Source organism: Canis lupus, chromosome 12 (assembly GCF_003254725.2).
Source record: "Canis lupus dingo isolate Sandy chromosome 12, ASM325472v2, whole genome shotgun sequence".
Lineage (NCBI taxonomy): Eukaryota > Metazoa > Chordata > Mammalia > Carnivora > Canidae > Canis > Canis lupus.
The window spans coordinates 6336281-6359159 of NC_064254.1; the positions used below are offsets into that span (position 1 = coordinate 6336281).

At 40.0% G+C, this 22879-nt stretch overlaps 3 protein-coding genes across 6 annotated transcripts in view; all 3 read right to left on the reverse strand.

The window, feature by feature from the left end:
• Positions 1–1316: 1316 nt before the first annotated feature.
• Positions 1317–22879, reverse strand: part of TMEM217B (transmembrane protein 217B) — a 48274-nt gene continuing 26711 nt past the window's right edge. For 2 of the 3 annotated variants that reach the window (XM_025418618.3, XM_025418616.3), the window contains exon 2: positions 1317–2114. In XM_025418618.3, the coding sequence (XP_025274403.3) occupies positions 1536–2087 (552 nt within the window). In that variant the 5' untranslated portion in view covers positions 2088–2114 and the 3' untranslated portion in view covers positions 1317–1535. The remainder of the gene's footprint in view (positions 2115–22879) is intronic. The other variant, XM_025418617.3, reaches the window with a different exon arrangement.
• Positions 2667–3147, reverse strand: LOC112641516 (small nuclear ribonucleoprotein G-like). The gene has a single exon (XM_035698050.2). It carries the CDS (start codon positions 2940–2942, stop codon positions 2748–2750), a length of 195 nt encoding a protein of 64 aa, XP_035553943.1. The 5' UTR covers positions 2943–3147; the 3' UTR covers positions 2667–2747.
• Positions 15336–22879, reverse strand: part of TMEM217 (transmembrane protein 217) — a 33531-nt gene continuing 25987 nt past the window's right edge. Inside the window, exon 2 of one of the 2 annotated variants that reach the window (XM_025418614.3) lies at positions 15336–16369. In XM_025418614.3, coding sequence (XP_025274399.1) covers positions 15780–16358 — 579 coding nt within the window. In that variant the 5' untranslated portion in view covers positions 16359–16369 and the 3' untranslated portion in view covers positions 15336–15779. Of the gene's footprint in view, positions 16471–22879 lie in introns of both variants that reach the window. The other variant, XM_025418615.3, reaches the window with a different exon arrangement.

Here is a 22879-nt window from a genome sequence, read left to right on the forward strand (position 1 = left end):
AGCTTATTGCTGACTGCCATCTGGTGGTCATTTTAGGTACTGGCCTGCGTCCAAATCTGGTACTCGCCGGGCGGTGGGAAGAATTGAGTGAATTATTAGAATAGCACCGGGCACTTACTATGTGTTTGGTAAAAGTGAGCTACAGTCACTATGCTCGTGGTTTGGAGGAGTGGGATTAAAATAAATGTGTCCCTTGGCTTCACCTCCAACATATTTGGAATGAAAAAGAAATATCCTAAAAGGAGGTCCCTCTTTTTTATCTTGGTAAAGATAAGAGTGCTTCAGGGAACCAAGATGTTGTGTATATATATATAGTCAGATGATCTAGAATCAAATCCTGCTTTTGCTACCATGCGACCTCAGTCACATCACTTAAGTGCCTTGAGTCTCAGTTTCATCAAGCCGTAAAATGGGAGCATTAGAATTAAAATGACTCGGGCAGCCTGGGTGGCTCAGCAGTTTAGCGCCGCCTTCAGCCCAGGGCGTGATCCTGGAGATCAGGGATCGAGTCCCACGTCGGGCTCCCTTGTATGGAGCCTGCTTCTCCCTCTGCCTGTCTCTTTCTCTCTCTCTCTCCCTCTCTCTCATGAATAAATAAATAGATAAATTCTTTAAAAAAAGAATTAAAATGACTGGTACTGAATGTAAAGAGCTCTCAGTAAAAGATGCTCTCCTTTAGTTAACAGTAGTGGCATACTAGCTCTCAACACTGGGAGTGTATTGCTCTAAATAGTGATTCTTGGGGCACCTGGATGACTCAGTTGGAAGAGCGTGTGACTCTTGATCTCAGGGTCCTGGGTTTGAGCCCTACATTGGGTGTAGAGATTACTAAAAAAATAAAAATAAAGAAATATATAATAAAATAGTGGTTCTCAATTGGGGGCAATTTTGTCCTCCCAGGGAACATTTGGCAACACCTGCAGATATTTTTGGTTGTCACACGTGTGAGGGGATACTATCTAGTGGGTAGAGGTCACAGATGCTGCTGCATCCTCTAATGCAGGGAACAGCTCCATACAGGACAGAATTTTCCAGTCCAAAATGTCAATAGTCCTAAAACGGAAAAAAATCCTGGAGCTTTCTTAAATGAGGATTCTTCTTACTATGTTATGGACCAATAGGAGGAAGTGCTTTCCAAAAAGTATGAGAGAAGCAGAGTGATACATGAAGCTGGAAAGAGATTCTTTCTGCAATTAAATGCAGGAGCAAAATGAGGCTTCAAAATGAGGCTTCAAATGAGGTTTCAAAAATTAGAAACTAGGGACGTGCAGAGAGGAGGGGATCATGAGAAGTAATAGCATACATCAGTAAGAGGGTTAAGCAAGAACAAAGGCAGTATATAATAAAAAGCTAAAACAAGTCACAAACACATGCACAATAATTGATCCATGCAACCCACCCTCCCCCAAGAATAGTTGTAAATAATACTCAAGAACCCTGAAAAGGTAAGCAAAACCAACAGAATCAACAGGCAGGAAGAAGGGGAGCTATCGTCGGGAGCATGGTCCCTCTCTTTCTCTTCTTCCTGGCACAGTTCAGTTTAACTTGCGGTACAATGTTCCCATCCCAACAGGTGACCATGAATCGACCGTACAGATGGAGGAGTGCCTGCGGCGGCCTATCTTACTTAAAGTCTTAGGGTCCTTGTAAAGGAAGTAGATATGCTTAGAGATGAAAGGCAGGGAGAGGAAGTGCAGAAGCATATGGGAGATTTGGAAGATCAAGTTCAGGTAACTCAGCTCCTTGAACTGCTCTTTGATGATCCCGTTGATGAGTATGACCATGGAGAAGTTGATGAGCTCATAGGTGATGATCCACACAGCATAACACAGCAGCCCCACGTAGTTGTTCATGCGGATGCAATAGAGAAGGAACACGCTGAACAGGATGGTCATGGTAGATAAGACAATGCTGATAGACTTCTTCTGGATCATGATCCAAGATATTACCTCTGATTTTGTGTCCATGTAGATGTCGATTTTTTCCTCGTAGCCAATGGATGTAATGTGGTTCAAGTCAAAGATGAGGAACTGGATGGTGTTAAGGACAGAGAAGATGCCCACCAGAAGAGAGATCGTCTTGTTCATTTGATATGTGTTTTACCACAGCATCTGCTACAGAAAAAAAAAAAAAAATGGAGATGCATCACAAGATGGTAGAGTTAGCCCTAGAGAAATTCCTTGAGCCACTGATGTAAATGGGAAAGCTAAGAGTAAGTTGGTTTATGGACAGGCAATGGGCCCAAGGTCAAGGGACATAGCATCTGGCCCCAGCTCTGGCCTAACTAGCTATGGGTGACCAAGTTACTGGCAAGTGAGGGCATCATTGGCCCAAGACACTCCTTAGGGAGCTCCCAGCTCTGCTATTTCAGAGGCAGCTATGCTTTATTTATTTATTTTTTGACCATTATAAAAGTTTAACAAAAAAGTTCACTATGAAAATGCAAGTGGGGCAGCCCTGGTGGACTGCGGTTTAGCGCCACCTTCCCCCGGGGGTGTGATCCTGGAGATCCCGGATAGAGTCCCACGTCGGGCTACCTGCCTGGAGCCTGCTTCTCCCTCTGCCTGTGTCTCTGCCTGTGTCTCTGCCTCTCTCTCTCTCTCTCTCTCGAATAAATAAATAAAATCCTTTTTTTAAAAAAAGAAAAAAAATGCAGGCAACCTGATTCTTGTATTGTAGTAAAACAGATACTATGAACAGGGGACATGTGGAAGCAGTTGATTTCTTCTGATGAACACACCCATTGTTTATACTCTTTCCAAGCCTTCTAACATAATGATGTTATTCCCTCGTATTACCACCATTCCAATATTGTTCTGTTGTCCACTAGTTGCCATCTCCACACATTCATCTATCACAAGATTCATGAATGGATCGAATCCTTGCAATATGCCTTGGACATGTCTGCCATCATTTAATTTCAATGATAATTTCTTGTCCATAAATTTTTTCAACTTGGGAGGTTGAGAGCTTTGCTCATAGCATTTACTCAGCGAGCTCAAAGATCGGCAGCTATGCTTTAAAGTGGCAAAAAGTGTGTGCCCTTCAGTGCCAGGCTTGTGGGAATTAGGAAGCTCCTCTATCTGGAATGATGATGGAATCAGTTCTAGGCTCTTCTCTGGGATATTTGTTTCTCTGAAGTCAGAAAACTAGCATAGCTCCTCAAGGGACTGGAATCATCTCTGATTTTTTTTTTTTTTTTGGTCAGGAGCAATTGTTTTACTGTGATAAAATATACATAACATAAATTTTTACTATTTTACCCTTTTCAAGTGACATTAAGTACATTCACATTGTTGTGCAACCATCACCACCACCCACCTCCAGACATTTTAATATTCCCCAAGAAAAAATCCTGTACGTATCAAATGCTAACTCCTCATTCCCCTCCCTGCAGCCCTTGTTAACCACCATTCTACCTTCTATCTCTATGAGTTTCTTTCTTTCTTTCTTAGTTTCTTCTTTCTTTCTTTCTTCTTTCTTTCTTTCTTTTTCTTCTTTTGCAGATGCCTCTATAAATGTCACTACTCTCAGTACCTCATATAAGTGCAATCATACAGTATCTGTCCTTTTGTGCCTAATCTGTTTCATTTAGCATAATGTTTTTCAAGTTCATCCCAAGTATTTTTTGAAAGACTTATTTATATATACAAGAGAGACAGGGTATAAGAGTGACAACTAGGGGGACGGACAAGTGGAAAGAATCTTCCAGTAGACTCCCCACTGAGCACAGAGCCTGATGCAGGGCTCCATCCCACAACCCATGAGATCATGACCTGAGCCTAAACCAACAGTAGGACGCTTAACTGACTGAGCCACCCTGGTACTCCCAATATTCGTATGCTTCATTCCCTACTATCCTCACAACTCTGTGTGACTCCAGAGTTTAGTCCTTGATCCACAAACCTCTTGCTGCACAGCAGGTCCAGGAGGATCCCAGGTGGGGTGTGGAAGAGGCCATGTGTTGGCTGGCAGAGAGCTGCACTGATCCTTCCCTGTCCCCACCAAACAAACCACACTTTGTCCCTGTTCACAGAGCAGCTTCCAGAGCAGCCACATTCCATGGTGTACCCTCCTTCACCTCTCAGAAAGAGGGCCCCAAACCACACGGGTTTATTCCTTGGTTTAAGATTGTTTTGCAGATTTCAAGCCATTGTCTTTATAAATCCCATTGGTTCTTTTTTTTTTTTTTAAGATTTTATTTATTTATTCATAGAGATGCAAGATGCAGAGAGAGAGAGAGGCAGAGACACAGGCAGAGGGAGAAGCAGGCTCCATGCAGAGAGCCCGATGTGGGACTCGATCCAGGGTCTCCTGGATCAGGCCCTGGGCTGCAGGCGGCACTAAACCGCTGCGCCACTGGGGCTGCCCCCCATTGGTTCTTTATTGCTGCTGCCCCAGCCTTGGTTTTAGCCTTTCCTGTAACACTGCCCTCCTGGTCACTGATAAAAACTGCCTAGATTCTCTTCCTGTCTCCAGTCGTATTCCTCTGGTGCCTTCTAGTCACCCAGCATTCACTCAGCAAACATCTATTGAGCATTAGCTATGTGCTGGGTACTGAGCTTGGTACTACAAATGCACAGGTAAAGAGTCTGGTGAGGAAGCTAGATAAAAAAACAACAAAAAAAGCAAAGCAAATGTTTAAAAAGATTTATTTATTTATGATGAGAGACACACAGAGAGAGAGAGGGAGAGAGAGAGAGAGGTAGAGACATAGGCAGAGGGAGAAGCAGGTTCCATGCAGGGAGCCCAGTGTGGGACTCATCCCAGATCCTGGGATCACCCCCTGAGCCAAAGGCAGACACTCAACTGCTGAGCCACCCAGGCATCCCTAAAATTTTTTTAAAGAAAAGAAAATTTACAATGCCTTGTGATAAATGCTGTGGAGGAGGTGATCCAATGGCCTCAAGATGTAGCAAGATCTAATCCAGAATCACTGTATTGTACACCTGAAACTAATATAATATTCTATGTCAATTCAGTAGAATTAAAAGAAAAACTTTAAAAAGAAAAGATCTAATCCAGAATGGGAATCAGGGGGAGGAGGCAATCATTAAGCTTGTGTCTTAGAGGATGTGGCCAATAACCAGGTGGAAAAGGGGGAGACTTCACCTCTGGCAAAGTGGACAGCATCCAGCTAGGCAGAGACAGGCAAAAGCCATTTGGGAAACAGCAAGTTTGATGTGGTTTAAGCAGAGGGGTAGGCTACAGGGGAAGGGAGGGTTCAGAAAAGTAAGGAGACTTACCTGCTATGTGGAAGTTTCTATGGAAGGCAATGAGAGGCCTGAAAGGGTTTTACAGATGTGTGTGTATGTGTGTGATGATCTGATTTGCATTTTAGAAAAATCTTTCTTGCTGGTTTAGGGACCATGGGTCAGAAAGGAGGCTGGAATGGAAGCAGGCAGAGCAGTTGAGAGACTTAAAGGAAATAGTGAAGCAACATGAGGTGTTGGGGCACTGCATTCTGAGCCTGGGGCATGGAAAAGGGCAGAGGGATAGAGAAGCTGACTCCCTGCTGAGCAGGGAGCCCAATGCAGGGCTTGCTCCTAGGACCTTAGGATCATGACCTGAACTGAAGGCAGAACTGAAGGCAACTGGATGAGCACCCAGGTGCCCTGTCTTTACTGTTTATTATTTTTTATTTTATTTATTTATTTTATTTATGATAGTCACAGAGAGAGAGAGAGAGAGAGAGAGGCAGAGACATAGGCAGAGGGAGAAGCAGGCTCCATGCACCGGGAGCCCGATGTGGGATTCGATCCCGGGTCTCCAGGATCGCGCCCTGGGCCAAAGGCAGGCGCCAAACCGCTAGCGCCACCCAGGGATCCCTGTCTTTACTGTTTAAAAGAGTGTCTTTAAAAAAAAAATAAAATAAAAAAAAAAAAATAAAAGAGTGTCTTTAGGTTTGAATTTCTCCATGCTCTGTTGTAAATGAATCCAGTTCCTTTGGGAAAAGATTACCAACATCTGTTTTATGGCTTAGTTCTCCCCATCTCAGCCAAAATTTCTGAGCCACAGCTTTGGAACTATGAGTGGGGAGAATTATATTCTTCTGTCTTAGTGATACTCCTACATTAGGAGCTGAATGCTCTGTTTGGGAGGGAAGAGATCTGGATAAACAAAATGTAGTATACACGTGCAATGAAATATTACTCAACCTTAAAAAGGAAGAAAATTCTGACACATGCTACAACATGGATGAACCTTGAGGATGTTATGAGTGAAATAAACCAGTCAAAAAAGGACAAAAGTTGTTTGATTCCACTTACACGAGATAGCTAGAGTAGTCAATTCATAGAGACAGAAAGTAGGATGTTGGTTGCCAGGGGCTGAGGGGAGAGGATGGGAGCTATTGTTTTATGGTTATAGAGTTTCAGTTTTGCAAGATAAAAAGACTCCTGGAGATCTGTTGCATAACAATGTGAATGGACTTAACACTATTATACTCAAAACTTAAAAATGGTTATGATGGTAAATTTTATGTTATGTATATTTTACTACAATTTAAAAAATAAAATTATTTACATCTTAAGTGAAAATGAAGTAATCTTTTTCAGACATAGAAAAGCTGAAAGAATTAATCAGTAGTAGCCCTGCATTATGAGAAATGTTAAAGGAAGTCCTTCTGGCAGAAGAAAGATACCTGGTAGAAATCTGGATCTATACAAAGGAACAAATAACTGTGGAAATGGTAATATATGGGTAAATATAAAAATAGAAAATAAAGATGTTTTTCCTTGTTATTTAAAGCTCTTTGAAAGATAATTTAGGGGCACCTGGGTGGCTCAGTTGGTTAAGTGTCTGCTTTCTGCTCAGGTCATGATCCTAGAGTCCTGGGATTGAGTCCCACATCAGGCTCCCTGCTCAGGGGGGAGCCTGCTTTGCCCTCTCCTTCTGCCCCTCCCCCCGCTTGTGCTCTCTCTCAAATAAATAAATAAAATCTTTAAAAAAAGATAATTTAAGCAAAGATAATAACAATATATGATGAGGTTTGTAGAAGTGTAATATATAATAATGATAGCACAAATAGGAGAGGAAAATTGGAAGTATACTGTTATAAAGTTCTTATATTATATGTGAAGAGGCATTATATCACCTGAAAGTAGTCTGTGATAAGTTAAGGCTCTTTACATAAACTCTAGAACAGACACTAAAATACACAATGAAGAATTACATAGATATTTGACAAAGGAGATAAAATGAAACCATAGCAACATCAAATTAATCCAAAAGAAGGTAGGGACACCTGGGTGGCTCAGTGGTTGAGTGGCTGCCTTTGGCTCAGGGTGTGATCCTGGAGTCCTGTGATGGAGTCCTGCATTGAGCTCCTCTGCATGGAGCCTACTTCTCCCTCTTGCCTGGGTCTCTACTTCTCTCTGTATGTCTCTCATGAATAAATAAATAAAACCTTAAGAAAAAATCCAAAAGAAGGTAAAAAAAAGGGGGAGGAAAAGAAACAGAGAATAGATAGGACAAATAGAAAACACATAATAAGATGACAACTAAATGTAAAAGACCTAAATACTTCAATAAAAAGCAGAGGTTGTAAGATTGGATAAAAAAGGAAGACCCAGGGACACCTGGCTGGTTCAGTCAGTAGAGTATGCAACTTTTGATTTCAGGGCTGTGAGTTTGAGCCCATGTTGGGGATAAGTTTACTTAAAAAATAGAAAAAGAAAAAAAGGAAGGGAGCCTGGGTGGTTAGGTCAGGTGAATGTCTGACTTCAGCTCAGGTCATGATTCCAGGTCTAGGATTGAGCCCCCCCATGTTGGGCTCCCTGCTCAGTAGGGAGCCTGCTTCTCCTCCCTCTGCCTGCTGCTCTCTCTGCTTATGCTCTCTCTTTCTCTCTGTCAAATAAATAAATAAATAAATAAATAATTCAGCTAAATAAATAATTGTTGTTTTAACCTCCTAAATAAATAAATAAATAAACAAAAATAGTACATAAGAAAAAGGAAGACCCAACAATATACTGCCTATAGGAAGCATACTTTATATACAAAAACATCAATTGCCTGGAAAAAAAAAAAGAGAGATGGGAAAAGATATACTATGTCAACACAAGTCAAAAGAATTTGATTTGTCAAATTCTCACTGGAGTGGCTGCATTAATATCAAATAAAGAAAATTTCAGGGCAAGGAATAATCTCAGGAATAAAGAAGTCATTTCATAATGATAAAGGATATAACAATTCCAAACGTTTATATACCCACTAATAGAGTTTCAAATTACTTGAAGCAAAAATGGATAGAATTATAAAGAGAAATAGACAAATCCATAATTATAGTCAGCAATTTCAATACACCTCTTTCAGTAATTAATAGAACAAGTACAGAAAATTAGAAAAGATATCAAAAGATTTGAACAGTACTATCAACCAACTTGATCTAAATGACATTTGAAGAACATTGCACCTAATAATAGCAGAATAAATATTCTTTCCAGGAGCACATGAAACAGTTACAAGATAGAACTTATTCCGGGTCATAAAGCTATTTTCAATAAATTTAAAATGATTTAAATAATAACTGTAGGGGGATCCCTGGGTGACTCAGTGGTTTAGTGCCTGCCTTCGGCCCAGGACATGATCCTGGAGTCCCGGGATCAAGTCCCACATCGGGCTCCCTGCATGGAGCCTGCTTCTCCCTCTGCCTGTGTCTCTGCCTCTCTGTGTCTCTCATGAATAAATAAATAAAATCTTTTAAAAAAATCATAACTGTATATCCTCTGATCATATTGAAATTAAATTAGAAATTAATAATAGAAAGCTTTCTGAAAAATCCTCAAATATTGAAACAGAGTAGCACATTTATAGATAATCCATAGATCAAAGAAAAAATCAAAAGGAAATTAGAAAGTATTTTTAACTGACTGAAAATGAAATACAACATATCAAAATTTATGTGAAGCCATTAAGATAGCACTTGGGGGAAATTTTATAGTACCAAGTGCCTATATTAGAAAATAAGTAAGGTCTTCAATCAATTACCTCAGCTTCTACGTTAAGAAAAGTATAAAAAAGAAGAGCAAATTAAAGTAAGTAGAAGAAGGAAAATAATAAAGATCACAGTGGAAATCAATGAGACATAAGACAGAAAAAGGGAGAGATAAAATCAATGAAACCAAAAGTTGGTATCATTAAAACCTAAAACCTCTAGTTAGACTGATCAGAAAAGAAAAAGAGGAAAAAACACAAATTAACAAAATCAGAAATGAGAGCAGTGACTTCACTGTATATTCTATGGATCATAAGGGAATATTATGAACAGCTTTATGGCAATTAACTTGACAACTTAGATAAAACAGGCAAATTAAAAGACACAAACTAGAGGCAGTTGTGTAGCTCAGTCAGTTAAACATCTGCCTTCAGTTCAGATTGTGATCCCATGGTTCTAGGATAGAACCCTGAGTCCGGCTCTGTGCTTAGTAGGGAGCCTGTGTCTCCCTCTGCCCCTTCCCTTGCTTGTGCTTTCTCTCTCTTTAAAACAATAAATAGAAGAAGAAAGAAAGAAAGAAAGAAAGAAAGAAAGAAAGAAAGAAAGAAAGAAAGAAAGAAAGAAAGAAAGAAAGAAAGAAAGAAAGAAAGAAAATCTTTAAAAAAAGACATAAACTAGTAAAGCTTACTCAAGAAAAAATAGATGACGCTTGTAGTCCTATATCTGTTTTTGTTTGTTTTAAAGATTTTATTTATTTATTCATGAGAGACAGAGAGAGAGAGAGAGGGAGGGAGAGGCAGAGAGAGACACAGGCAGAGAGAGAAGCAGGCTCCATGCAGGGAGCCCAATGTGGGACTGGATCCAGGGCTCTAGGATCATGCCCCAGGCCGAAGGCAGGTGCTAAACCACTGAGTAACCCAGGGATCCCTGTTTGTTTGTTTTTAAATTGAATTTGTAATTTAATACTTCCCACAAAGAAAATTTACTGCTGAATCCCACCAAGTATTTAAGGAAGAAATACATACCGATTATATATAAACTTTTAAAGAAAATTGAAAAGGAAGAAATACTTTCTATTAAGCAATCATGACTCTGATACCAAAATTTAATGAAGACATTATAAGAAAAGAAAACTATGACAGATATCCCCTATGAACATCGATTAAAAAATTCTAACCAAAATTGAACAAATTGAATCTCACACTTTATAAAAAAGATTATACACCATGACCAAGTAGAGTTTATTCCAGGAATATTCATGTTGACTTTTTTTTTTTTTAAGATTTTATTTATTTATTCATGAGAGACACAAAGATAGAGGCAGAGATACAGACAGATGTGGGTGGGACTCTATCCCCAGGCCCGGGATCAGGCCCTGAGCCAAAGGCAGACGCTCAATCGCTGAGCCACCCAGGTGTCCCATCATGTTTGGTTTAATGTTTGAAATATATCGAAATAATTTACCATATTAATAATCTAAAAAATAAAAGACCATGTGATCATGTCATGCAGAAAAAACATTTGACAGTATGAAACATTTGTTTGTGATTTTAAACATCTTTAGCAAACTAGGAATAGAAGAGAACTTTCTCAGGAGGCTTGGGTGTCTCAGTGGTTGAGTGTCTGCCTTTGGCTCAGGGTGTGATCCTGCCAGTCCCGGGACTGAGTCCCACATCAGGCTCCCTGCCTGGAGCCAGCTTCTCCCTCTGCCTCTGTCTCTGCCTCTCTCTCTCTGTCTCTCATGAATAAATACATTAAAAAAAATTTAAAGAGAACTTTCTCAACTTGATATAAGACATCTATGAAAAGTCTACAGCTAACACCTAAATTAATGGAGAAAGACTGAATGTTTCCCCTCTAAAATCCAGAACAAAACAATAATGTCCCTTCTTGGGGTGCCTGGCTGGCTCAGTCAGTGGAGTGTGCAACTCTTGATGTTGGGGCTGTGGGTTCAAGATCCATGTCTGGTGTAGAAATTACTTAAAAAATAAAATCTTTAGGGGCAACTTGGTGGCCAGTTAGTTAATCATCTGATTCTTGACCTCAGCTCAGGTCTTGATCTCAGGATTGTGAGTTCAGGCCTAACATGGAGCCTACTTTAAAATCAATTAATCAATCATCTTAAAAAAAAAAAATAATGTCCCTTCTCTCTACTTCTACTCAACATTGTCCTGGGAAATGCTAGCCTGTATAGTAAGGCAAGAGGAGGAAGCAGTAAAACTGTCATTATTTGCAGACAATAGTGATTGACTACGCAGAAAATCTACAAAAATGTTACTTGACCTAATACATGAGTTTAGCAGTATTGGAGGATAAAAGATCAATGTACAAAAAATAATTTTATTTCTATATCCTAACAACAATCAGAATTGAAATTTAAGAAGTAATACCATTTACAATAGCATAAAAGATAGATAAATCTGACAAAAGATGTGAAAGACTTGTGAGCATTGAAAACTACAAAGTATTGCTGAGAGAAATTAAAGAAGACTTAGTGAATGAAGAGAGATACTGCTCTCATGGGTTAGAAGACTCAATACTGTTAAGATGTCAATTCTTCCCCAATTGATCTACAGAGATTTAATGTAATCCCAATCAAATTCCTAGCAGGCATTTTAAAAAAAAAAAGGTTTTATTTTTATTTTTATTTTTTTTTTGAGAGAGAGGCAGAACACAAGCAGGAGGAGGGACAGAGGGAGAGGGAGAGGCAGACTTCTCGCTGAGCATGAGGCACAATGTGAGGTTCTATCCTATGACCCCAAAGTCAGACCCCCAAACTGACTGGACCTCAGCACCCCACAGCAGGTTTTTAAAAAATTTTTTTGAAGATTTAATTTATTTAATTGACAGAGAGAGTGAGCAAGCACAAGCAGGAGGAGCAGCAGGTAGAAGGAGAGGGAGAAGCAGTCTCCCCCCTGCCCCCCAGCAAAGAGCCCATTGCAGGGTTCAATCCCAGGGTCCCTGGATCATGACCTGAGCCAAAAGCAGATGCTTAACCAACTGAGCCACCCAGGAGCCCCAGGAGGCATTTTTTTTTAAATAAAAATTTTAAGCTCATTCTAAATTCATATGGAAATGTAAAGGACCTAGAATAGTCAAAACAATTTTGAAAAAAAAAAAAATACAGTTAGGGGATGCCTGGGTGGCTCAGAGGTTGAGTGCCTGTCTTTGGCTTGGGGCGAGATCCTGAAGTCCCAGGATTGAGTTCTCACATCGAGCTTTCTGCATGGAGCCTGCTTCTTTCTCTGCCTATGTCTCTGCCTCTCTCTCTGTCTCTCATGAATAAATAAATAAAATCTTAAAAAAATATAGTTGGAGGGATGTGATTTAAAAACTTATAAAGCTACCATAATCAAGGCAGTGTGGCATTCGCATAAAGACAGACAAATAGATCAACAGAATAAAATAGGATCCAGAAATAGATATGTGTGTCTGTATCAATTCAGTAGAGAAAGGATAAACTTTGTAACAATTAGTGTTGGAACAATCAGATATCCAGGAGCAAAAAAAGTGAACTTTGATCTATATCTCTCACCATATATAGAAAAAAATAACTCAAAGAGATTTATAAGGATGTTTGGCTGGTTCAGTCTGTAGAACATGCAGCTCTTGATCTCAGGGTTATAAGTTTGAGCTCCATGTTGGGTGTAGAGATTGCTTAAAAATAAAATCTTTTTTAAAAAGAGAGAAAACCTTTATGATCTTGAGATAGGCAAAGATTTCCTGTATATGATAAACAAAAGTGAGATCCATAAAAGAACAAATTGTTCAATTGGACTTCACTGAAATTATAAATCTCTGCTTTTCACAAGACACTAAGTAAATGAAAAGACAAGGCACAAATGGGGAAAAAATGTACTTAATCATATATCTGGTAAAGAACTTATTTTTTTTAATTAATTTATTTATTTATGATAGTCACAGAGAGAGAGAGAGAGACAGAGAGAGGCAGAGACATAGGCAGAGGGGAAGCAGGCTCCATGCACTGGGAGCCCAACGTGGGATTCGATCCTGGGTCTCCAGGATCAGCGCCCTGGACCAAAGGCAGGCGCCAAACCGCTGTGCCACCCAGGGATCCCTGGTAAAGAACTTATATCCAGATAACATAAAGAACTTCCAAAACTCAATAATAAAAAACAAACAACCTCTTTTTTTTTTTTTTTAAGTAAGCTCCATGCTCAATGTAGGATTTGAACTCATGATCTACTCATGTAGATCAAGGGTTGCATGCTCTACCAATCAAGCCAGTCAGGTGTCCCCACATCCTAATTTTAAATTTGTTTTTATTTTTATATATTTTTAAAATATTTTATTTATTTATTCATGAGAGACACGCACAGAGGGAGAGAGGCAGAGACACAAGCAGAGGGAGAAGCAGGCTCCAGGCAGGGAGCCTGATGTGGGACTCAATCCCGGGACCAAGATCACTCCCTGAGCTGAAGGCAGACCCTCAACCTCTGAGCCACCCAGGTGTCCCAAAGATTTAATTTATTTATTTGAGAAAGAAAGCACGAATGGAGAGGGACAAAGGAAGAGGGAGAATCAGGCTTCCTGAGCTCAGAGCCTGACATGGGGCTCAATCCCGGGACTCCAGGATCATGACCTGGGCTGATGGCAGATGCTTAACCAAATGAGCCACCCCAGTGCCCCAACCTCATTTTTTTAAATGGACAAAAGAGGAATACCTGGCTGGCTTAGTTGGAAGAGCATATGACTCTTGATCTCAGCGTTGTGAGTTCAAGCCCCACATGTGTGTAGGGATTACATTAACAAATAAACAAACATGGACAAACAAAAAAATAACATGGACAAAAGATTTGAGCAGACACCTTACCAAAAAAGATAGGATGCTAAATAAGCACATGAAAAGATGCTCAACATCATTCTCCGTGAGAAAAATGCAAGTTAAAAACTATGATGAGATACCACTATATACCCATTAGAATGGCTAAGATGAAAATTTATTGTCTGTACTAAGTGCTTGCAAAGATGTGAAGGGACTGAAATTCTTATACACTGCCAAGGGGAATAGAAAATGGTACAGCCACTCTGGAAGAAAGTTTGCCATTTTCTTAAGAAGTTAAAATGGTATTCATGCAAGATAAATGAAATCTTAAGTCCATACAAAGTCTTGTACACAATTGTTTATAGAGTTCTTATTCATAACTGCCCCAAACTTCAAATCAGTAGATGTTCTTCAATGGGCAAATGGATAAGTAAACCATGGTATATTCATGCCATGGCATACTACTCAGGAATAAAGAATGAACTCTCAATATACCTAACAACACAGATGAAAAACTTTAAAACATTTTATTTATTTATTTTAGAGAAAGAGAGAGCGAGAACAGGCATGTGTGAGCAGGGGAAGGAGCAGAGAAAGAGGTACGTGCTGACTCTGTGCTGAGGACTTGGAGCCTGACAGGGGGCTTGATCCTATGACCCTGAGATCATGACCTGAACTGAAATCAAGAGTCAGACACTTAACAGACTGGGCCACCTAGGTACCCCACAACATAAGTGAGTCTTTTTTTTTCTTTAAAGATTTTATATATTCATAAAAGACACACAGAGATAGGGGCAGAGACGTAGGCAGAGGGAGAAGCAGGCTCCCTGCAGGGAGCCTGATGCAGGACTTGATCCCAGGACCCCAGGATCATAACCTGAGCTGAACACAGACGCTCAACCACTGAGCCACCCAGGTGCCCCAACATGAGTGAATCTTACAGGTATCAGGCTAAGTGAAAGAAACTAGACAAAAAAAAGAGTGCATGCTATATGATTCCATTTATGTAAGATTTTAGAAAATGCAAACTAATATATAATGACATCGACTCAGTGCCTTGAGATGGTAGAGGGTGGTTCAGGAAGGGGAGGGAGGCAGGGATTAAGAGGAAACTTTTGGGGGTGATATGTTTAGGAATTCAGTTGTGACTGTTTCACTGGAATATACTTATATCAAAACTTATTAAACTATATATTCTAAACGTGCAGTTTATTATGTTAAATATACTTCAGAAAGCTATTAAATAAACAGACACTTAACATAATGCCTAATGTTTGAAGCAGAAATTTGCTCAATTTGTCTTCCATCCTGGTTTAAACTGCTTCTGACAGTTTCTGAAACTGAATACAAAGTGATGTTTGATGATCTATGACAATGTGTAGTCTTGTGCTGTCTTGGTTTATTAAGTCATCAGTGGGGATTTCATTTCTTCTACTAAACTACAAAATCCTCAAGATTAGGCTTTGTATCTTGTACTTTTTTGTATTCTCCCACTAAATCCAGCATAGTTACAGACAGAAAAGTTTAACAAATGACTTTTGGTTAACCAAGTGCATTTTGCACTCTTTGACAAATGTGGGGAGGGAGGGAGGACTCAGAGAAAATGAAGAATGATTTTCTCTATTTTTATTCTTTTATTTATCTGGAATATAGCATAGAGGACATAGGGGGAAAGACCGTGACACAAAGCTACCCCAAGGCACCGCAAGGTTGAATAAGAGAGCCGACATATACCAAGGTGAAAGGATTGCCAGACCGCAAGGCAGCCTAATTTTATTCCCTTGCCCTCTTTATTTTGACTTCTAAGGTGGTGCTGACCAGAAAAGCAAGGAGGAACTCAAGGGGCAGCTTGATATATAACAATATCCTTTCACTAACTGCCCTCAATGAGCAGGTGGTCCCAGTTGTGATTATAATGACATTCCTCTCCACATTCCCCCCAAAAGGTGGCAGTTCTCTACAGCTGAACAGATCAGCAAAACTGGAAGAGACAGAGCTAGAACTATCATCAGAATCTGGGATTCCTGCCTGTGTGGGGAGAGATAAGGGCAAACATTATTCACTATAGCGGTGGGTAAAGTTGACGATCTTTGATTTCAGTCGTAGGAACTCTCCATTGCCTGTAGAAATACGTCTATTGTAGGAGATTATAGTGCCCTGGCTTTGACTTTTATAGATTATGTGGGCATAGGAGATGACATAGAATAGCCAGAAACAGTGCATGAATATACGGGACAGCAAGCCAAACCAGCGTACAGCTCTGACCTCTTCAGTGACAGAGTCATTGTTGGTAAGGATTTGTACTACAATGTTTACAGTTTCATAGAAAATGATCCAGATGATGTAGGTCACCAAGCCCCTGTATATTTGGGCATATACTGAGTATAGGAGGAAGCAGCTGATGATGATGGTAACGAAAGACAGGAAGAAGACAATACTGAAAGTCCAGCAGATGATGAACTGCTCTACCATGTCACTTGCACTCTGGGTCTGTAGGTCATTGTCAATGCAGTCATTCCTCCTTATGTACTTCTGTTCAAAGATAAGGTACATGTCGGTGGCCACAATGGTAAAGACCCCTGATAACACGGTGCCCATCCTGGCATTCATCCCAAACCAACGCTGCTGTCTCATGTTGAGATTTTCTGTGAAGACAAATAGTACAGAAGACAAATAGCAGGAGAATTCTGATTCCTGCCAATGCGGTAAATTATCAGACTTTCTGCCTCCAGCCCCAAAATTCACCCTGGAAAAACAATAGAGAGAAATATGGAAACTAGGAAATAAACAGCTTTGGGAAGACAGAAGACTTTAAAAATGCTTGGGAGTGTGAATGAGGAGGAGGGAGTCTGGGGCTGGTGGCAAGGAGCAGATAAATGAGAGAAGTGGTTCTCAACCCTGGCTTCACATTAGAATCGCTGAAAGCACCCATGCCAGGATCCCTGGGTGGCTCAGCGGTTTAGCACCTGCTTCAGCCCAGAGCGTGATCCTGGAGTCCCAGGATTGAGTTCCACATCAGGCTCCCTGCATGGAGCCTGCTTCTCCCTCTGTGTCTTTGCCTCTCTCTCTCTCTCTCTCTGTCTCTTATGAATAAATAAAATCTAAAAAAAAAAAAAAAAAAAAAAAAGAAAGAAAGTGCCCAGGCTCTGCCCCAGAACAATTAGAACATTTCCTGAGTTCGACCTAGAAATCAGTGTTTTTCAAAACTTCCTAGTGATTTGCATATGTAGCCAATATTGGAAAACCTGGAGTAGAAAAGGTAGTTTAAATTATGCTCTTATATTTTTCAGCATTCCCTTAGGCAACCATTGCTGTACCCTGATGAGGAAAATTGGCTGCACTTGCCAGACCTTGGGTGTCAGTGTCTCAGGAGAAAAATCAGCAGTACAATAGCCCTGCTGGCATGAAGAGTTGGTGAAAACAGGTGGACACCAACTGGCTTTCAGCAATCACTCCTGCACTACATATCAAAACTTAAAGAATACAAAGAAAGGTGTACTTTCAGGAGAAATTTAGAGCTGCAAGTATGGAATAGCCTAATAATAGAAAAGAAAAAGCAATAATGAGCTGCGGGTTCAACTAAAAAATTTAAGGAAAAACACCCAACCCAATAATAAGAACAACAAAAAATATTAGGGAAAAAATGAATAAGAAGAACAGGAATCATTGAAAAGGAAATAAAGTAGAGGGATTTCTGATTGGTTAGGTTAGGGGCCAACTTGCTTAAAACAACTAAAAATTCTTAATAAAATAGTTTTAAAATATTCTTTTTTTAACAGAGAGTTTACGTATTTATTTGACACAGAGAACAAGCAAGCTGAGGGAGAAGCAGGCTCCCCGCTGAGCAGGGAGCTTGATGCGGGGCTAGATCCCAGGACCCTGGGATCATGACCTGAGCTGAAGGCAGATGCTTAACTGTCTGAGCCACCCAGGTGCCCCTTAAGATATTCTTAAAAGCACAGAAGAGCTGACAAAGTACAAGGTAAGAAACCAATCTATCGGAGATGAGAAATGGGAAAGGTAAGCAAGCATGGAAGTCAGTTTTGCTCTGAGATATTTACCAATCTGAGCAAACTCTATAGGCTAAGGACAAATGAAATCAAAGCGCAGATCCACCAAGGTGGGGAATCTATTAGGAAGCCTTCCTTGTATTAGTCGTGGCTCCCTGTGATTAAAGGTGAATCAGAAGTAAGCGGGACTGGCATCATCCCCTCAAGAGACTCAAGAAAGAGAACTTAATGCTACACTGAAAATAAGGGGAGAAACTCTCTTTGAGGCATTGGACCATAGCTAGCCTTTTTGTGGATTTGTAGCCCAAATTATATGAGGTATTCAAAGAAGTTTTTATGGGGCACCTGGGTGGCTCAGTTAGTTAAGTATCTGACTTTTTTTTTTTAAAGATTTTATTTATTTATTCATGAGAGTCACAGAGAGAGGCAGAGACACAGGCAGAGGGAGAAGCAGGCTCCCCACAAGGAGCCCAATACAGGACTTGATCCCAGGACCCCGAGATCATGACCTGAGCCAAAAGCAGATGCTCAACCACGGAGCCATCCAGGTGCCCCAAGCATCTGACTCTTGACTTCAGCTCAGGGACAAGGGATCCAGCCCCATGTGGGACTCTGCCCTCCCCCTCTGCCACTCGCTCTCTCTCTCTCTGAAATAAATAAATAGAATCATAAAAAAAAAATTTAAGTTACAAATCCAGTTTAAAGTAGTCCAGAGCTGAAATTGTCTCTAAGTTCCTGACAGAAGTAAACTCAAATCTTCTCTGGAGGAATTCATCTTTGTGTTGGTCCTCAAAGAATCTCCATCAGCACATTTTCAGGGATGATGACTACTACACAATAAAGAAGAACCAGCACACAAGGAACAAGGCACTGCAAATGAGAACCAGCAGAAATAGTGGACAGCAGAAACAGAACTGCAAACATATGAAATTATTTAACAGTTACAGTTAATACATTTTTCACATTAAAATTTTAATTTTATTTTTGATTATGGTAAAACACACATAAAATGTATCATCTTAACCATTTTTTAGAAGTTCACTTATTTATTTTAGTAATCTCTACATCCAATGTGGGGCCATCCAAAAATCAAGAGTTGCATTCTCTTCTAACAGAACCACCCTGGTGCCCCACCATTTTAATCATTTTGTAAAAAGATTTAATTAACTAATTAATTTTTTGACAGAGAATGAGAGAGAGAGAGAGCACAAGCAGGCGGAGTAGCAGGCAGAAGGAGAAGCAGACACCCCACCCCTGGCTGAATAGGGAGCCTGATGCAGAGCTAGATCCCAGGACTCTGAGATCATAACCTGAGCTGAAGGCAGATGCTTAATCTACTGAGCCACCCAGGCACTACCCTTTTTTTTTTTTTTTTAATATTTCTTTATTTCTTTTAGATAGAGCACAAGCACATAGGGTGGGGCAGAGGGAGAGAGGGGAGAGAAAGAGAGAGAAGCAGACTCCCCACTGAGCACAGAGCCCCACGCAGAGCTTAATTCCACAACCCCGAGACCAGGACTGGAGCCAAAATCAAGAGTCAGATGCTTAATTGACTGAGTCACCCAGGCTCCCTTAACCATTTTTTTAAGTGTGCAGTTCAACAGTGTTAACTATATTCACATTGCTATGCAGCCAATTTCTAGAACTTTTTCATCTTGCAAAACTGAAACTCTATACCCATTAAACAACTCCCTATTTCCCCTCTCCCACAATCTCTGGCAACCACCATTCTACTTTTTTTTTTTTCCTGTTAAGTTGGCTCCACACCCAATGTGGAGCTTGAACTCATGACCCTGAGATTCAGAGTCATATACTTTACTGACTGAACCAGCCATCTGCTTTTTGTTTCTATGAATTTTACTACTCTGGATATAGTATGTAATATACCTGGATGTGATAGATCCAAAGTAGTAAAGTGAAATGATACAGTATTTGTCTTTTTGTTTCTGGCTTATTTTATTTAGCATAATGTCTTCAAGGCTCCACTATGTTATAGCTTTTATCAGAATTCCCTTTGATTACAACATTTATATAAGTAAAAGGCAATATTGAAAATATATGTGGAAATAGGAGACCACAGAAAATAACCTAGCAGAGAGAGAACCAGACAGAATTTCTAGAGATGAAAAACTTAAGACCTGAAATTAAAATTTCCATGGGCATATTTGGTAGCAGATTGGACACAGGTGAAACTGTAATTAGTTAAGCAGAAGACAGGTCAGGAGACCTTATCCAGACTGTAATACAGAGAGACAAAAACATAGAGAAAGCGGATGAGAAGTTAAGAGACATAAAGAATATAATAAGATTAGAGAGAGGAAGAGAGGGAGAGAGAGAAGAAGGAGGATGAAGAAGAGGAAAAGGAGAAGAAGGGGAAGGGGAAGAAAGGAGGAGGAGGAAGGGAGGAAAGGGAAAATAGGATAGTATATTTGAAGAGGTAATACCTGAGAGTGATATTGTGATTTATTATAAGAAATATATATTTAAGGTGCCTGAGTGGCTCAGTTCGTTAAGCGTCCAACTCTTGGACTCCTGGTTTTGGCTCAGGTCATGATCTCAGGGGTGTGAGATGGAGCTTAAGATTCTCTTTCTCCCTCTCCCTCTGCCCAGCCCTGTCTCTAAAATAGTGACTAAATAAATCTTAAAAGAAATATATATTTGGTCTTCATCCCTGGTCCTGGCTTATAGTTCTCCAAACCATTGGAACTTCCTAAGTGTTGAGGATGATAAAAGTGTCTTTTGTTATGTTAACAAGTTGACTCTTATACCTCCCTATCTCTCTTCTACATCCCAAAACATAAGTTCCATCTCCTTTCTTTCCCCCACCCCCATCCCACATATACATCTTGACTCAGTCATTGTCTTTTCCATCTCCCTTGCCACCACCAATAGTCCAAGCACCATCATGTCTCCTCTGAGCTTCTGTGACTAACACCACTTGTGAAGTTATAGTCTTGATAGAGCCATGAATGATGATGATATAGTCATATTAGGAGCTGGGGAGGAAAGGCAGTGAGTAGGTATGTAGGGGTAAGAAGTCCTCATCTATCACGATGGGAAACCAACATATAATGTCTAAAAATGATTAATCAAGAAATGTCAATATGGCAATACCTGGGTGGCACAGTCAGGGTAAGCATCCAACTCTTGGTTTCTGCTCAGGGTTGTGAGATCGAGCACGGAGTCCGCTCAGGACTCTCTCTCCCTCTGCTGTTCCCCCCTACGAGTGCTCTCTCTCTCTCACACACATAGAAATAAATAAATAAATCTTTTTAAAAATCTTAAAAAAAAAAGAAATATCAATATACATGTATGGTTTAGGGAAAATGAGGTCAGTAGGAGGAAACCAGAAGGTGTCTGCTTGTGGGAAGTTATGACGAGGAGGTGGGGCAGAGGACTGCTGTCTTTATTAGAATCCCTTAAGTATTGGTACTAAACATACACACACACAATTTTAATAAATTTATGAAAATATAATTGTTTTATGAGTTCCTAATAAATCCAGATCATTTATTTAAATATATCCCATTGGTTCCCTTTATGCTAGTGTAACTTATTGTGATACAATATCTTTGTAGCCCCCAAAATGGTTAAGCTGGCATTGTGGAAAGACAGCCAGGTAATTCTGTCCCAGTCTAAACCAAGAGCTAAAAATGTTAGCATGAAAAGTAGTTGGTAACAGTGCAAGTCTTTTTTTCTTTGTGAAATGTCCTGAAAGTGATACATTATTTCAACTATGTACACTGCTAGAAATGATTCTATCTTTGAATATTGACTTAAAAAATATTTTACTGGGATCCCTGGATGGCGCAGCGGTTTGGTGCCCGCCTTTGGCCCAGGATCGAATCCCACGTCGGGCTCCCGGTGCATGGAGCCTGCTTCTCCCTCTGCCTGTGTCTCTGCCTCTCTCTCTCTCTCTCTCTCTCTCTCTGTGACTATCATAAATAAATTTTAAAAATTTAAAAAATATTTTACTTATTTATTTTAGAGAGAGAGAGAGAGAGAGAGAGAGCACATGAGCAGGGGGGAGTGGGAGAAGCAGGCTCTCTGTTGAGCAGGAAGCCTGACGTGGGGCTCTATCCTGGGACTCCAGGATCATGACCTGAGCTGAAGGCCGACGCTTAACTGGCTGAGCCACTCAGGTGCCCTGAATATCGACATTAAAAAAAAAAAAGATTTATCTATTTATTTGAGAGAGAGAGAGCACAAGTGGGGATGGGGTAGAGGGAGAGAGAGACAATCTGCTGCAGACTCCCCACTGAGTGTGGTTCCCAATGCAGAGCTTGATCTCATGACCTTGAGATCATGATCTGAGCTGAAATCAAGAGTCACTGACTGAGCTACCCAGGCGTCCCTACTTTATTTTATTTTTTTAAATTTAAAGTAGGGGGTTTAATACCCAGTGGGGGTTGAACTCATGATCCTGAGATCAAGGGTCACATGCTCTACCAACCGACCCAGCCAGGGGCCTCAAATATTGATTGACATTTTAACTACTTTCAAATGGAAGATATCTCTACATTGGTTTTTAAATGAACTATACATTAGAAAAATTAAAAATTATTAATATAACAAGATATTGTGTTTACTTTTATCCTTCCACTTCATTTTAACATTATCCCTTTTGAACTCATTCACATTTATGTTTGTTTAAAAATATTCTTCATTTTTTAGGCTCTGAACTAAACTTTTATCATACTTGGATGGATCTCATTTAACAACCTACAGATCAGTCTGGTTTTTCTGAGTGGTCTATATTTAAAGCATCAGCAAGTATATTTTTGGGGGTAGCATTGCCCTCCCAGGTTCAAGTTAATTAGTCACATTCTGAGCCATCAAGTGTATCCTGAAAATGCAAGGGAAGAAATAGATTTACAATTTGTAAGGGGGGGGTCATCAGGTTAAGAATAGCAAATTTTCAAGTCAAATGGTTAGAGTTCAAATCCTGACTTTTCCATTTGTTGTATACTTATCCTCTCCAGGGCTTAGCTTCCATATCTTTTTTTAAAAAATATTATTAATTATTACTATTTTTTAAAGTAATCTCTACACCCAACATGGGGCATGAACTCACAACCTCAAGATCAACAGTTGCAGACTCTTCCACCTGAGACAGCCAGGTGTCCCCAACTTCTACATCTTTAA

Coding starts and splice junctions, on each gene's coding strand:
- LOC112641516 (XM_035698050.2), bottom strand. CDS start 2,942: ATGGACAAGAAATTATCATTGAAATTAAATGATGGCAGACATGTCCAA.